A 13488-nucleotide genomic window follows, 5' to 3' on the forward strand; every position below is an offset into this window, starting at 1 on the left:
CTGCCTCAAATATGTCCCCACCACACACACCCGAAATACACTAATTCCACTGCCAGTGGGACATCCACAGAGAGAGTAGCTGTATTAGTCCATGTGTGCAGATATATAGTAACCTTTTTCTCTCTTCTGTTTGACAGATATATTATGTGACCTATAGTTTTGCTGTCAATTCACTCAGTAGTTCACAGTAGCAGGCACATGTTGTCAGATGTACCATGCTTTCAAAAAACAAATGTCTGATGCTCCAAATGAGGTTTCAGCACATCCAGTGTGTCAAGTATGATTTCATGTTCAAGTTACTCAGACTGATAAATGTCAGAATTAAGGTATCTTATAAAGTAGCAGTTATCTTAGAATCTTTCTGTAGGAACTTCTACTCAATCCTTCCAGTATCTAAAACAGTACTTGACTTGCCCAGTCTTTTCATGTATGTTGCCATAACCTCTCTCTGCTTATATGTAGTAGCACTTTTTATACATATGAACAGATGGAATAATGCGCAAAATATGCACCCTATGACCTGCACTGAGGATCTGCCGGTAACTGAACAATTTGTGAACACAAATGAAAAATACAAGAATGAAGCCTTTTATTGTTAGAAATGGGGGCATCTATTACTTGTTCTGTATTGCTTCACCAGGTGTAATCAAAATCAGGTGATGCATTTAATCACAGCATTCAGAATCAGTTAACCATGTAAGATTCTAGTGGGTGGTCTGTTTTTACATGTGGATTTCTTTATTTACAATTTTCTTCCTCCCTCTCCCTCTCATTCCTGTTTGTTTAAATAAGAACTCCTTGCTGACTTTGACATTTTCCTAGCGGAGCTTAGAAAGCATTGAAATACAGCAGTTTTCTTTTTGTAGATGCTGATTTCTATTAATCTAGATAGCAAACTTTTAGCAGATGGGCTTAAAAAGAGGGTTGCTTATTTCTTTCTTCATTCACTTTCCTCAGGACATTGCAAGATAGCTGTCAAAGCTTCCATGGCTTTTGAGGGCTAGGATCTGTAAAATAACCCAGCTGCTGAGGGAGAATAAATGATTTCCTGACTAGCGCCTATAAATGAGAACACAACCTTCAGCCTAGCATATCAACACTTTCTTCTTTCTGAACTTCTGTTATGGGAGCTAATGTAGCTCATCCATACTTCTGAATTGTTCAGTTACTTTAAGAAATTCAAAGCCCACAAAATAGGGGGCTGCTGTCTCAAGAGTTGACTAATGTTTTTCTTTTAAATTCAAATTTATTCTGTAACTTTTGCAGATCTTACATAATGTATTAGCCTTTATCAAATATAAAGAAATGAAAATCAGCAATCTTAAAGTGAGCTTCTACAACATATTATTCGAGGGGGTTTGTTTTGCTTTACAGCTTTTATTATGTGATTTATTTATTTATTTATTGTAATTTGTTGCTTTCATAAATTGTTTAACTCAGGGGCATAGAATTTGAGATGCTGAATGCTTTCTGAGCAACCCGAACTCGCATTAATTCACCTCCTAGAGGGCTGTCAAGATTGGGTCCTAAATTTGTAGATATGTATAATATTCTTAAAATTAGTGTAGGCGATTAAAGAAATCTGTGAATTGTTTTGGCCAAATCTGCTGTAAGAACATCTTCAAAAATAGCTCTTTGTTTTATTTCTAAGTGGGGGAGGAAGTGGAAGAATATAAAAACTGAGTCAAATTCTGCCCTACCTATGCAACCCTGTTGAATTCATGGGACAAATACAGCCCTGGCAAAAGAGGGCACAACTCCATGAAAATCAATAGAACTTAGCCCATTTACACCAGGGCTGAATTTGGCCCTGTATATGTAGTGGGATTACTTGGATATTCTAATAATCAAGCATGGAACTTAGCCCAATAAATTGTAGCAATAACAATTTTCCTCAATGCAAGAATGATGAACTTTTTCCTAAATATTAAAGTAGGATGCCATGTGTGAGATTTTTTTCATAATACACAACATACTGTGTAGCTGAAAGAGATACCTGTGCTTTTATGAGAGAGAGAATGTAAGTTGTTAAATTCATTCATTATCTTACTCTGTGGAATAACACAGAAAAGCTTGCCCTCTCCTCTTTTCCAGCTCCTTAAACTTTCTCTGCTCCTGTCATGAGGATTTAAGGAGCAAAAGTAAAGCTGGGGGAGGGGAGAATCCAAGACATGTATGCTATCAGAAGGGAGTTGCAGATAGGCAGCAATAAGGTGGAAGTCTTTGTGACAGGCCTCCTCATCTGCTCATCACCTCTGGCTGTGCAGCACACCCACTCTGCTTGGGTGGTCTACCAGGAATGGCAAAGACTAGCACATACCTTGGGCAGGGCCCCAACCTACCAGCCTTTCTACCTTCTCCCTCAGTGACTCCAGCACAGACTTCCATTCTCTTATTTCAGTTAACAGATGCAGCAGCAGCCACCAGATTTTACAGCAGCAGATTACTAAAATGTTTAAGTTTGGTTCAGAGAAGGCAGCCAAATTCTTGGAATGTGTTTGATGCTCACTCTTTAGAGAGTCCCTTCATCCCACACCCCCAAATGAGGCCTCAGCTCCTTCCCTCTCAGACTAATCCCAGAACTTTTGTTGACTTTTCAAGAGGGAGGCATGAGGCTCTTCCCACTCCCAGCTTCCTTTGCTGGGTCTTGTGGCTGCTGATTTCAGATACCCTGTAGTCTGGGACTATCTTCCCACACTACAGACTTCATTAATTTAGAGTTAAGGTGTAGTTCCTATTGACATAATCACTACAAATCAAGGAAATTGTCAGTGAAGGCCCAAGTTCATTCACATGCCTCAATACCTAAACATCACTCAACCCAGACACCAAACCTCCATAACAAACAGTAGCACTGAGAGGAGCCTTTGAGGTCCTGATACATGAGGTCCTGATACACATAGAAACTCTGCTCTTCCTCAATCTCCCCTTCCCTGACTGCAGACCCCACCCCCTAACCCTGATTCTCATCCCCTTCCCCCCAAGTCTCCTGCTCTTTTTGCTTCCCTGGTCCCCAGAGGCAGCAGTATATTTTAGGACAAGGGTCGGCAACCTTTCAGAAGTGGTGTGCTGAGTCTTCATTTATTCATTCTAATTTAAGGTTTCACATGCCAGTAAATACATTTAAACATTTTTAGAAGGTCTCTTTCTATGAGTCTATAATATATAACTAAACTATTGTTGTATGTAAAGTAAATAAGGTTTTTAAAATGTTTAAGAAGCTTCATTTAAAATGAAATTAAAATGCAGAGCCCCCCGGACTAGTGGCCAGTACCCGGGCAGTGTGAGTGCCACTGAAAATCAGCTCACGTGCTGCCTTCGGCACGCGTGCCATAGGTTGCCTACCCCTGTGTTAGGAGCTGATCTGGAGATTCAGGGAGGTAAGCTGTATCAGTTCCGTTGGCTTCTCTTTGATGAGCTGATGAGTTAAGATTGATAAGGAGAACAACTCTTGATGTATTTCATTTTAAAAATTAAAAACTATCTTATACCTGAGATGTCATTCTGTGTGAGTGGGTGAGTAAGTCTGGAGTTGTAAGGACTGGGATACTTCAGCTAGAGGAGTCCATAAAACTATGAGACTCTGAAGGAAATTTCACAAAAGGATTGTTTTAAAAATGTTTTCTTTGGCAAAGTCAGTATATCTGTGACCAAAATTATGGAGAATTCAGTAGTCCTAGGAAGAGTAGTTATGTTTAATGTGGAGACTAAATTTACTCATTAGAGTATGAAGTAGAATCCTTTTAATCCTGCTTAAGTACAAATCCCAATGCAATTTTAACTATAGAGCCCCAAGGCAACTGGGACCCAAGGGTTATTGGTACCCACAATGGAATCCAGTAAGGTAAGGGCTGTATGTGGAAGTGTAGGGGAGGAGGGGGTCTATGAAGCTGGGGGCCCAGTTAGAAGGTTTTGTGGATGCTGGAAAAATTAGGGACTATATTGGGAAATTGGGAGCAGGGCTTGACTGATCTACCAAAATCTCAAAAAGTTTGGAGGAAGGTTGACAGAAGCTCTTACTTTAACTGAACTAATTACTCATCCTTTATAGATACTTCAACCGTGATTGACTTCGCAGAATAATAATAATTAAAAAAAAACTTCTGCAAAGTAGGCTCAGTAAATACCTCCCCTGCTAAAGCAGCAGTTTGTTTTCCTGACAGATTCAATCCATTCTAGAAAGGATCAAAAGGAAATCACTTAATTTTGCAGTCCTGGCTATGACCTTACATACCTTTGTGTGTGGGTATTTATAAATCATGGAATGGTCTTTGGATCTTTTCCCTGAAAGATTCAAGTGTTGGTTAAATGCTAACTAGCCTTTTTAACGCTAAAGAAACTCTATCAGTAGTTACATCTCCAGTCAGATCAGTGGTATGAAAATCTTGCTTTAATCAGGTTAATGATCTTAATATAAAAAGGAGCAGAAGCATAAACTGCTTTAAAGTACAGTATATTTACAATTTTAGGATTAATATAACTAGAAAATGTTTACACTAGTGGTTCTGTCATTCTCAGAAAGTTGTAATAATAATTGGTGGTTTATAACTTCAGAGAACTGTGCAAGCACTAACTAATCCTCATAACACCACTGGGAGGTTTATTGCTCTGGTTTTGCAGAGGAGGCGCAGAAAAAGTCAAAATTGCTTTGTCCAAGGCCACATGATACGGGCTACATTTTCAAAACTGGATATTAATTTTGGATGCCAAAGATTCTGGGTTACCAGTTTTGAGACACATGGAGTGTGATTTTCAGACGTGCTGAGCACCTGAAGCACCCATTGACTGCTTTTGGAGTATTAAGTCCTCACCCTTCTGAAAATCATCAGGCCAAAGGTGTAGCAATTTGGGCACTCAAAACCCGCGAAATTCAGTTAGTGACCATTTTTGAAAATTTGGGCCAAAATTGCATACAACTCAGAAGTTACATGGGGGAGGCAGGCAAGAACATGTCATCCATTTATGCCATTTCCTTAGATTGAGCCACACATATTGAGCCACGGTAGAGTAACATGCTTCTTATATGTTGTTGGTAACTTAGGCCGTACCCAAAGAGTTTAATGTTGTTTCTTATTGATTTTTTTTTTCCAGAATAATTTTGAACATTTTGCTCATTTGAGTTTGAAATGAGGATTTGTTTTCTGGGTTAATTTCTTCTTTCTTTACATGCTGTTCTTCCATCCCCGCCCCCAGACCTTCCATTATTCATGATATCTTTTGTGGTCGTTCATAGTATTTAATGTGTTTTAGAGAATGGTTTTGGATGTGTATTTTAATTTACTCTTTACCCTCTAATCGGGTAAAGGAATCCCATTGTTCATGTCACTTATCATTTCATGATTGTAGATTGTCAGCTCTTTGGGGCAGGGTCCAACTTTTTGTTCTGTGTTGGACAGCACCTAATAAATGGGGTTCTGGTCCATCGCAGATCTTCTGAACACTACTACAGAACAAATAAATAACAATAATATGTGCTACACCCTATGTGTTTATGTGTAATACATAGGGGAACAGTTGAGATTTGAATTTAAATTTTCATTTTAAAATTAACATTTAATATCCTTGTTCCATTTTAAATAGTTATTTTAATAAAGTTGGCTCATTAATCAAACTGTATTAAACTTGAGTGGGGGAGTTCTATAAATAATCCTGAAATATTACTCTGTTTTTTATAGCTGGAATTTAGCTAATTACATCAAATGAGTAGTACATTACTACAGTTAGCATTTTCATTAAAGTTTAATTAGAGCTTTTTCCATTATTGATTTAACACTATTCTGTAATGTTATAGTGGTAGCTAAATGACTTCATAACCTTCAAATTGATAGCTACAGTTTTAACCCCAGGCTGTTTTTTTTTCTTTCTGCATTATTAAAATGGCAATAATACAAATTCTCTCGCAAAAATATAATTTATTGTATTTATTTTTTCAGTTTTAAAATATGTCCATCACCATGTCTTGGTGGACGTACATAAGAACAATATAAAATTTAATATTACAGACTTTAATTAAATACAGTTGACTCACCACAATGAAATAGGAATGTAAAAATACCTCTCTCAGCCCCCCAGGCTAAAGTCTGAATGTACTCATGAGCTGACATGACAAATGGATAGACATGTTGGAATTGAAAGGAGTTTGTAAGCTTTTTAAGCCTGTGTCCTAAAAGCATGAAGCTTAGTGATGACATCTCTTTACCTCCGCTTGGTTTCTAGGCTGCTGTTGTTGTGGTATTCAACTTTGCCATGGTTCTGCTAATTTTTCCTGCTATTCTAAGCATGGACCTTTACCGTCGGGAGGACAGGAGATTGGATATATTCTGCTGCTTTACAAGGTGAGGCTATCTGGGAGTGTTACTTTGTATCAAACAATCTCCTTGTGGTTAACACTTGGGGCTCTGACAGCAGCCCTTCTGTGTGAATAGTTCCCACTGCAGTGAGCAGGAGTTCTGCATGCTTCAGGACTGCAGGATCAGGCCCATAGTAGCATGTTGTCGGCATGATTTTATTGCTAACAGGTGAAGCATGTTTGCTATCTTGGTTTTCTGCCTGAGCAGATGTAAAACAATAAACAGTGCTCTCTCTGTTCCATACATACTGTGCCACACACACTCATTTTACTCTTTGGAGCATAACTTTCCAGAAGTTTGTAGCAGACCCATGCTTTAAGAATATCCACAAGTGTTTAGTTCACTGTTTTTATTATTTTTATAGGATCCTAAAGAGAGGCCCATGTGCTGAAGTAGAAGGGTGGCGGGTTGGGGTGGGGCAAGAGTTAATTCCACTTTGGGTGTTTCTCTCAGGGACTGGCCAAAATGTGAGGGCCCCAAGGCATCACTTGTACTTAAAGTTATCGTCAGCTCTATATAAGTATTACTGTTATACATGGAAACCTTTAAACGTTACGGGGAAAAAATCTTCCAAAAGTTTAGAATTGGGAAGTGACTTAAGGGTACAGCTCTTTGTAGGGCTGGGAGAGGTGCTAAGAGGACCATGCCACAGCAGGACAGACTTGGACAGAATTAGGCCTGGTCTACACATAAAATTTAGGGTGACATAGCTATGGCACTCATGGGTGTGCAAAATCCATATCCCTGAGCACCACAGCTGAGCCGACCTAAAACCTTGCTGTAGGCTTGGCAAGGTTAACGGAAGCATTCTTCCATCAACCTCGCTTCTGTCACTCAGGGAGGTGGAGTTGCTACAGCAATGGAAGAATCCCTTCTATTGCTTCAGTGAGAGTTAACACTATGAGGTGACAGAGGAACAGCTGCAGCACCATAGTTATGCCGCTGTAACTCTCATAGTGTAGACAAGCCCTCAGTGATCGGACTGCAGCATCAGCTCCACCATCCAGGAAATGGGTGCAGCATGAACTCTGCCCACCTCCTTACCTCCCGCGTGCACTGAGCCAGCTTTGTGGCAAATGCTTATGGAGCAGAACCCATGGAAAGGCTAGAGTCACTGGCAGGGATGCTGGAACTTAGGGGTTCCTGCGGTACATCAACACCCCTGGCTTGAAGTAATAATAGCAACTGAATGCACAACCTCCATCGTTTACAGGGTATACATTTTTGTTCAATGGCTTTCAGTGCCCCTGGTCACTGGGGGAGCTAGTCTGAAGCACTGACTTCAGTTCCCCTCCCATTGCATTTGGTTTGTGCAGAGGAGAAGGCACCTTGCATCCTCTCCCTTTTGCACACCCACCAAGGACCAGACACAATTTAACCTTTCTATAAAAGAGAGAACGTGCCATGTCATCTCTAGCTTTGTTTTCAAGGTACGGGGAGTGGTTGAAGCAAGGGACTGTGAACCCAGAGCTTAGGTTCTGTTCCTGGCTTTGCCATAGATTCAGTGTGTGACATTGGGGACCAAACTTAGAGCTTAGACTTAGACCAAAACTTTCCAAAGTTTTCACTAATTTTGGGTCCTCCATTTTTGAGTTTGATTTTTAGAAGTACCAGGCACCCACAGCTGCTATTTACTTCACCATCTAAGCGGCACAAAACATAGATCAAGATCTGGGCCTATCTACTTACCTAAACATATACATACCTAATGCAATTTTGATATGTTTTGGCAGGCAGCATTCTGAAAATCTTTTTGTAGCATTTATGTAATTTCAATGAAAAGTTTCTGATACTGTTGTTCTATTATCAATGCTTCATACCATGTTTATTTTTTCCCCACACTTAAAGAAAAAAAGTTTCTTTGATTATGCGAGGTCCATCTTTGTCCTTGTAAACTAGATAGCTGCCATGTTTTGTAGAGGATACTCTAAAACTGAGTGCTTGAAGAAAATACTTCTGTAATTTTGTCTCATCATGTTGCCCTCCTGTTCTGGAAATTAATCTTCACTTATGCTTACTTCATTTTTTACAACATGCAATCAGCGTATGGCAAGTATTTTCAAACTGTTTCCAATGAGAAGGCCCAAATGTTTAACAGCTGATTGATTTGAAATTATAACCTTTAATAGCTCTAACAAGAGAACGCAGTTCATTGTGTATTTACGTTTTACTCTTCTGAATAGTTTAATCTTTACTATAGTTACAACAGATGCAAACCCAAATCCATGTCGGTATATGCAAATTGTGGAACTACATGCCTAGCTACCTGATTTGCATGTGTAATTAACTGGCTTGTGTGAACAAATGCTAGTTTCCTCACACAAACATTGGTATCAGGTTTTTGTTTTATGTAGGCACAAGAGATACACATATATTTATGTAGGCACCTTCTCTTCACCCATGTTTAGCAAAATGTTTCCTTAAAGTGCAAAACAAAACCTTCATCAAAAAATTATATATAACTAAAGTATAAAAAACTATTATTAGTTGTACATGCATAAAGACTACCCTGTCTAGTCTGATGAAAATGAAAATGTATATGAATGTAAATGGATGTTTGTCTCTTCTCTTTCAGTCCATGTACTAGCAGAGTGATTCAGATTGAGCCTCAAGCATATGCAGATAATGATAACACTCGCTACAGCCCTCCACCACCCTACAGCAGTCACAGTTTTGCACATGAAACTCAGATTACAATGCAATCTACAGTGCAGCTGCGCACAGAATATGACCCTCATACCCAGGTGTACTACACTACAGCAGAGCCCCGCTCAGAAATATCTGTGCAGCCAGTCACAGTGACACAGGATAACCTCAGCTGCCAGAGCCCAGAAAGCACAAGCTCGACAAGGGATTTGCTTTCCCAGTTTTCAGACTCGAACATGCATTGTCTTGAGCCACCCTGTACTAAATGGACGCTCTCATCTTTTGCCGAAAAGCATTATGCTCCATTCCTGCTAAAACCAAAAGCCAAGGTAACCTGCAAAATGCACATCCATTTTACAAAAATACATATTTCTCCCTTGTCCAAGAGGAAAGGACTTTTGTATTTTGGAGCAATATGAGTTACCACATTAGAGCTTGGTAAATTACACTGCCAACAGGCAGAGATTCATTTTGGAATATGTATTCTTAAATGAGCTCTAAAATCTTAGAGCTAATTTCAGACTTGAAGACTTTCAACTTACTAATGTGTCCAGTGACAGTATTTTTATTACACAGATTTTGAGTGAAAGGAGACACTGGCATTTGTAATATAAGTTTGTAAACAGTGAAAATAAGTTAAAAATAGATTTCTAACTTTTGTTCCCTTTAAAATGTCTAGAGCATGGTCCAACTCCCATTGACTATAATAGGAATTAGAAAGGGTGCATCATGTGTAGGGGTTAAAAGCATGATACTAAAAAAGTAAATTTCAAAGTAATTCTCTAATGTGCCCTAAGCAGTGTCTTTTCTTTAGAAACATGGGACTTACTGCATTTCCATTTTCTATTGCAGGTTGTGGTTATTTTCCTTTTCCTGGGTTTACTTGGTGTCAGTCTTTACGGTACTACCCGGGTGAGAGATGGACTGGATCTCACAGACATTGTACCACGGGAAACCCGAGAATATGACTTTATTGCTGCACAATTCAAGTACTTCTCCTTCTACAACATGTATATAGTGACACAGAACGCAGACTACCCCAACATCCAGCACTTACTTTATGACCTTCACAAAAGTTTCAGCAATGTTACATATGTTTTGTTGGAGGAAAATAAGCAGCTTCCCAAAATGTGGTTGCACTACTTTCGAGACTGGCTGCAAGGTAAGAAAATTGCTGAATGGCTAACAGAGGGGTTTGGTGTCTTTTTGTGTCTATGTTTTTAACACAGACCTAACTTCAAGAACATGAGCAGTCCAATTGGCTTCAGTTGGGACTATTCATATGCTTAAAGTTAAGCATGTTACTTAAGTGCTTTGTTGGATCAGGGGCCAAGTGCGTAGGATTATTATAGTAATTCATTCTGAAACAATTTATTCTTTAGTACTGAAAATAAACAGTAACATTACAGCAAATTTAACATTTCTTAGTTATGGGTCATCAAATTCTGCCTAGAAATGCATCTCCCTCTCCCATCTTTATGTTGGAAAGTCTTTTAGGAAGTATTAGTCAATTGAAAAATAAATTGTGCTGACCTATGGAGACAGTCTAAACTTTCCCATAACTGTTTACACACTACTAATGTAGCCAATAGTTTCTAGAAAACATGTGCATAAAAGTTCTAGTATTTTTATTTGTTTGTTTTTTCCTTCTGAGAATATGTTGGGCAGCATGATGAAAGTAAAGTCGCTAAGTGGCATGTAGTCCAAAAATGATCAAGCTCCCTGTTGTATTTAATATATATTGAGGCTGAGAGGAGCTTTAGTTTTGTTTTTGTTTTGTTTTTTAGGTCTGAAATTCATTCATCAGTCTTCTGTTACATTAATTTAATGAAAGTTTTGCTTGGAATATTTTGTTCAAAAGCAAATTTAGTTGCAGGAGAAGAAAAGGCAATAGTTTTTAATATACTTTTCCAAATACACTTATATGCTGGTATTCAACTGAGATTTGTTTCTGTTACTGTGTTTTTACATAAAGCAATTTGTAGGTAACAACAGAAAGAAATACAGGAAGTTGTGGGGTGTCCCCTTTTTTGCATGTTTTGCAGTGATATAGACCTGCAAATAGTTTCCTGTACACAGAATAAAGAGATGTGGTATGAGTAGTTAGCTTGAGGGGAGAGTGTTTATTGTAGAAATTATTTCTGTGTCTTCAAGTTTGTGCTGATGCTCAACATGCAATGCTAGTGGTAAGTCTGGAAAGAGGGCAGGATTGCTGCTGGCAGTGTTGTGTGATAAACACTAGGTCTGAAGAACAGCTGTGTGTAGCTCGAAAGCTTGTCTCTTTCACCAAGAGGAGTCGGTCCAATAAAAGATATTACCTAACCCAGCTTGTTTTTCAGTGACACAGTAAGGTCATCAGTCATCATGCCCATTACAGGTACCTGAGTCTTTCAGAGACAAATCTGTCTCTCCACATTTATTTACACCAGAATACCACACACTCCATATCCCAATGCTTTAAGGTTCCACTATATGCTTATTGTGAATCTGACATCTATATGACAAATGAATCTTACAGTAATCACAACTGCATTCTACAGGGACTCAGAGTTTCTCGAAGACTGCACACCAGCACCAATAACTGCTCTGGTTCCATGTTCAAGAGTGCTTTCATTTTGCTCCATTTTTTCACTCTGCTGCTGGGAAGATAATACTGAGCAAGGGATTTGACCCAAGCCACACCTCCTTTTTGTATAGCCACTACCTCTACAGCTCACCCCAAAACTGAGCAAGCCCTGCACACCACATTATCCACCATTCTGTTGTTCCCTTGCAATCATAAGCTTTTTAGAGGAGGTGAATGTGTGTGTAACTCACACACTTTTGAGATAACAGATTTAACCAACCCCCCCCCCCCCCCCCAAAAAAAAAAAAAAACCACTAGGGTGGAATAAGCAGGCTCCCCAAACCCGTGATTTGACAAAAACCTCAGCCCTGATGAACTCTTGTTCTTTTTAGGTCATAAATGTGACTATCACTTGACATTTAGAAGGAAGAACTGTACAACTAATATAAAACAACTATATTGTGTAGATTAAAATAGAAGGAGAAAAACATTAAGCAGTGTAGGCAAAGGAGAGGAGATATTTTAAGATTATGGAGTGTTGATGAAGGAGAGGGATCTAAGACCTATACTAAAGAAAGTTCTCACACCTGTACTAATGCAATTATATGAAGGAGCAGATAGTGGTAATAATAATACCTAATTCTTAGGCCTAGTCTTCACTTACCGGCTGGTCCGGCGGCACGCCATCGATGTTCTGGGATCGATTTATCGCGTCTGGTTAAGATCGATCCCGGATCGATCCCGGAAGTGCTCACAGTCGGCGCCGGTACTCCAGCTCGCCGAGAGGAGTACGCGGCGTCGACGGGGGGAGCCTTCCGGCCGCGTCTGGACCGCGGTAAGTTCGGACTAAGGTACTTCGAATTCAGCTACGTTATTAACGTAGCTGAATTTGCGTACCTTAGTCCGAAGTCCGGACTAAGTGGGGACCAGGCCTTATATTGTGCTAGCTAGATCCAAGACTAAGTTAGTGGAATGGAAAGGAAGTAAAAAGAGAGCAAAGGCCAGTTAAGCTGGCTGGAACAGGTTAGTTATGTAAAATCACAAAAAGCACAAGTTGAATAATTTTGAATGCAAATGGATAATTCTGGTTATTTGTGTATCTACTTGTCCCCTTTGTATGAAGCATTTATTAATCTGAAAACTCTGGCCCCAAATATTGTCTGTTTAGCATAGCATCTTGTGCTCACTTTATGATAAACATAACTGTCCTTGGTAATTTACAAGTCAGTCTTTTCTTTGGTCTCTCCTCCTCTCCCACATTCTTCTTGAACAACCCTCCTTTAACTCCCAACATGCTCTTTTACATTACTATTCTGATAACACAACCGGTGCTTATAACCATTTCACTGGAAGTTTTAATGGAATAAACCTGTATTCAGGAAGGAGAGATTTGTATTTTTCCACTTCCTAAGTTATATCTTGCCCACTGCGAGTGCCCAACAAGCAGACCTTTCATATTGCATGCTTTGGAGTTACTTAGATGATGTTAGAGTATCTGGTGTTAAATGGTCTCCCTTTGTTCTGGGCAACGGGCTGGAGTACTGTCTGAGCTGGGTTTAGAAGGCTTGCTTTATTGCTTTGTTCTGAACCTGTTGGCTTTAGTGGGGGAAGAGGGGAGTATGATTATGGATGTCTGCATGGGAGGCAACTTTCCAGGGGGAGGGGTAAGCACTTGTAAAGGAGAATGAGCACTCAGGCCCTAAGGCTGTGTGTCATTTAGGTCATGTTTTCTCTTCCAATACTCTTATCTCTTTACAGCTGTAGCTAACCTATCAGTTCTGTAATGATGGTTTTGATTACAACCTCTCAGGGCAGCTGTGAGGTGGTTCGGTGCTTTTTTTTTTTTTTTGCCCCTCTGCTTTTCCTTCCCTTCCCAGGACATGCGGTTTGTCATCTGTTTTCAAAGAGCCTCCTTGCATTGGATTG

At 39.5% G+C, this 13488-nt stretch overlaps 1 protein-coding gene across 6 annotated transcripts in view; it reads left to right on the top strand.

Moving 5' to 3' along the window:
* PTCH1 (patched 1) overlaps positions 1 to 13488 on the top strand; it is an 86528-nt gene that overhangs the window by 49524 nt on the left and 23516 nt on the right. For all 6 annotated transcript variants that reach the window (XM_005304287.5, XM_005304286.5, XM_042854564.2 and 3 more), the window contains 3 exons: positions 6217 to 6335; positions 8926 to 9325; positions 9849 to 10158. In XM_005304287.5, coding sequence (XP_005304344.2) covers positions 6217 to 6335; positions 8926 to 9325; positions 9849 to 10158 — 829 coding nt within the window. The remainder of the gene's footprint in view (positions 1 to 6216; positions 6336 to 8925; positions 9326 to 9848; positions 10159 to 13488) is intronic.

The sequence above is a fragment of the Chrysemys picta genome, chromosome 6 (assembly GCF_011386835.1).
Source record: "Chrysemys picta bellii isolate R12L10 chromosome 6, ASM1138683v2, whole genome shotgun sequence".
NCBI lineage: Eukaryota > Metazoa > Chordata > Testudines > Emydidae > Chrysemys > Chrysemys picta.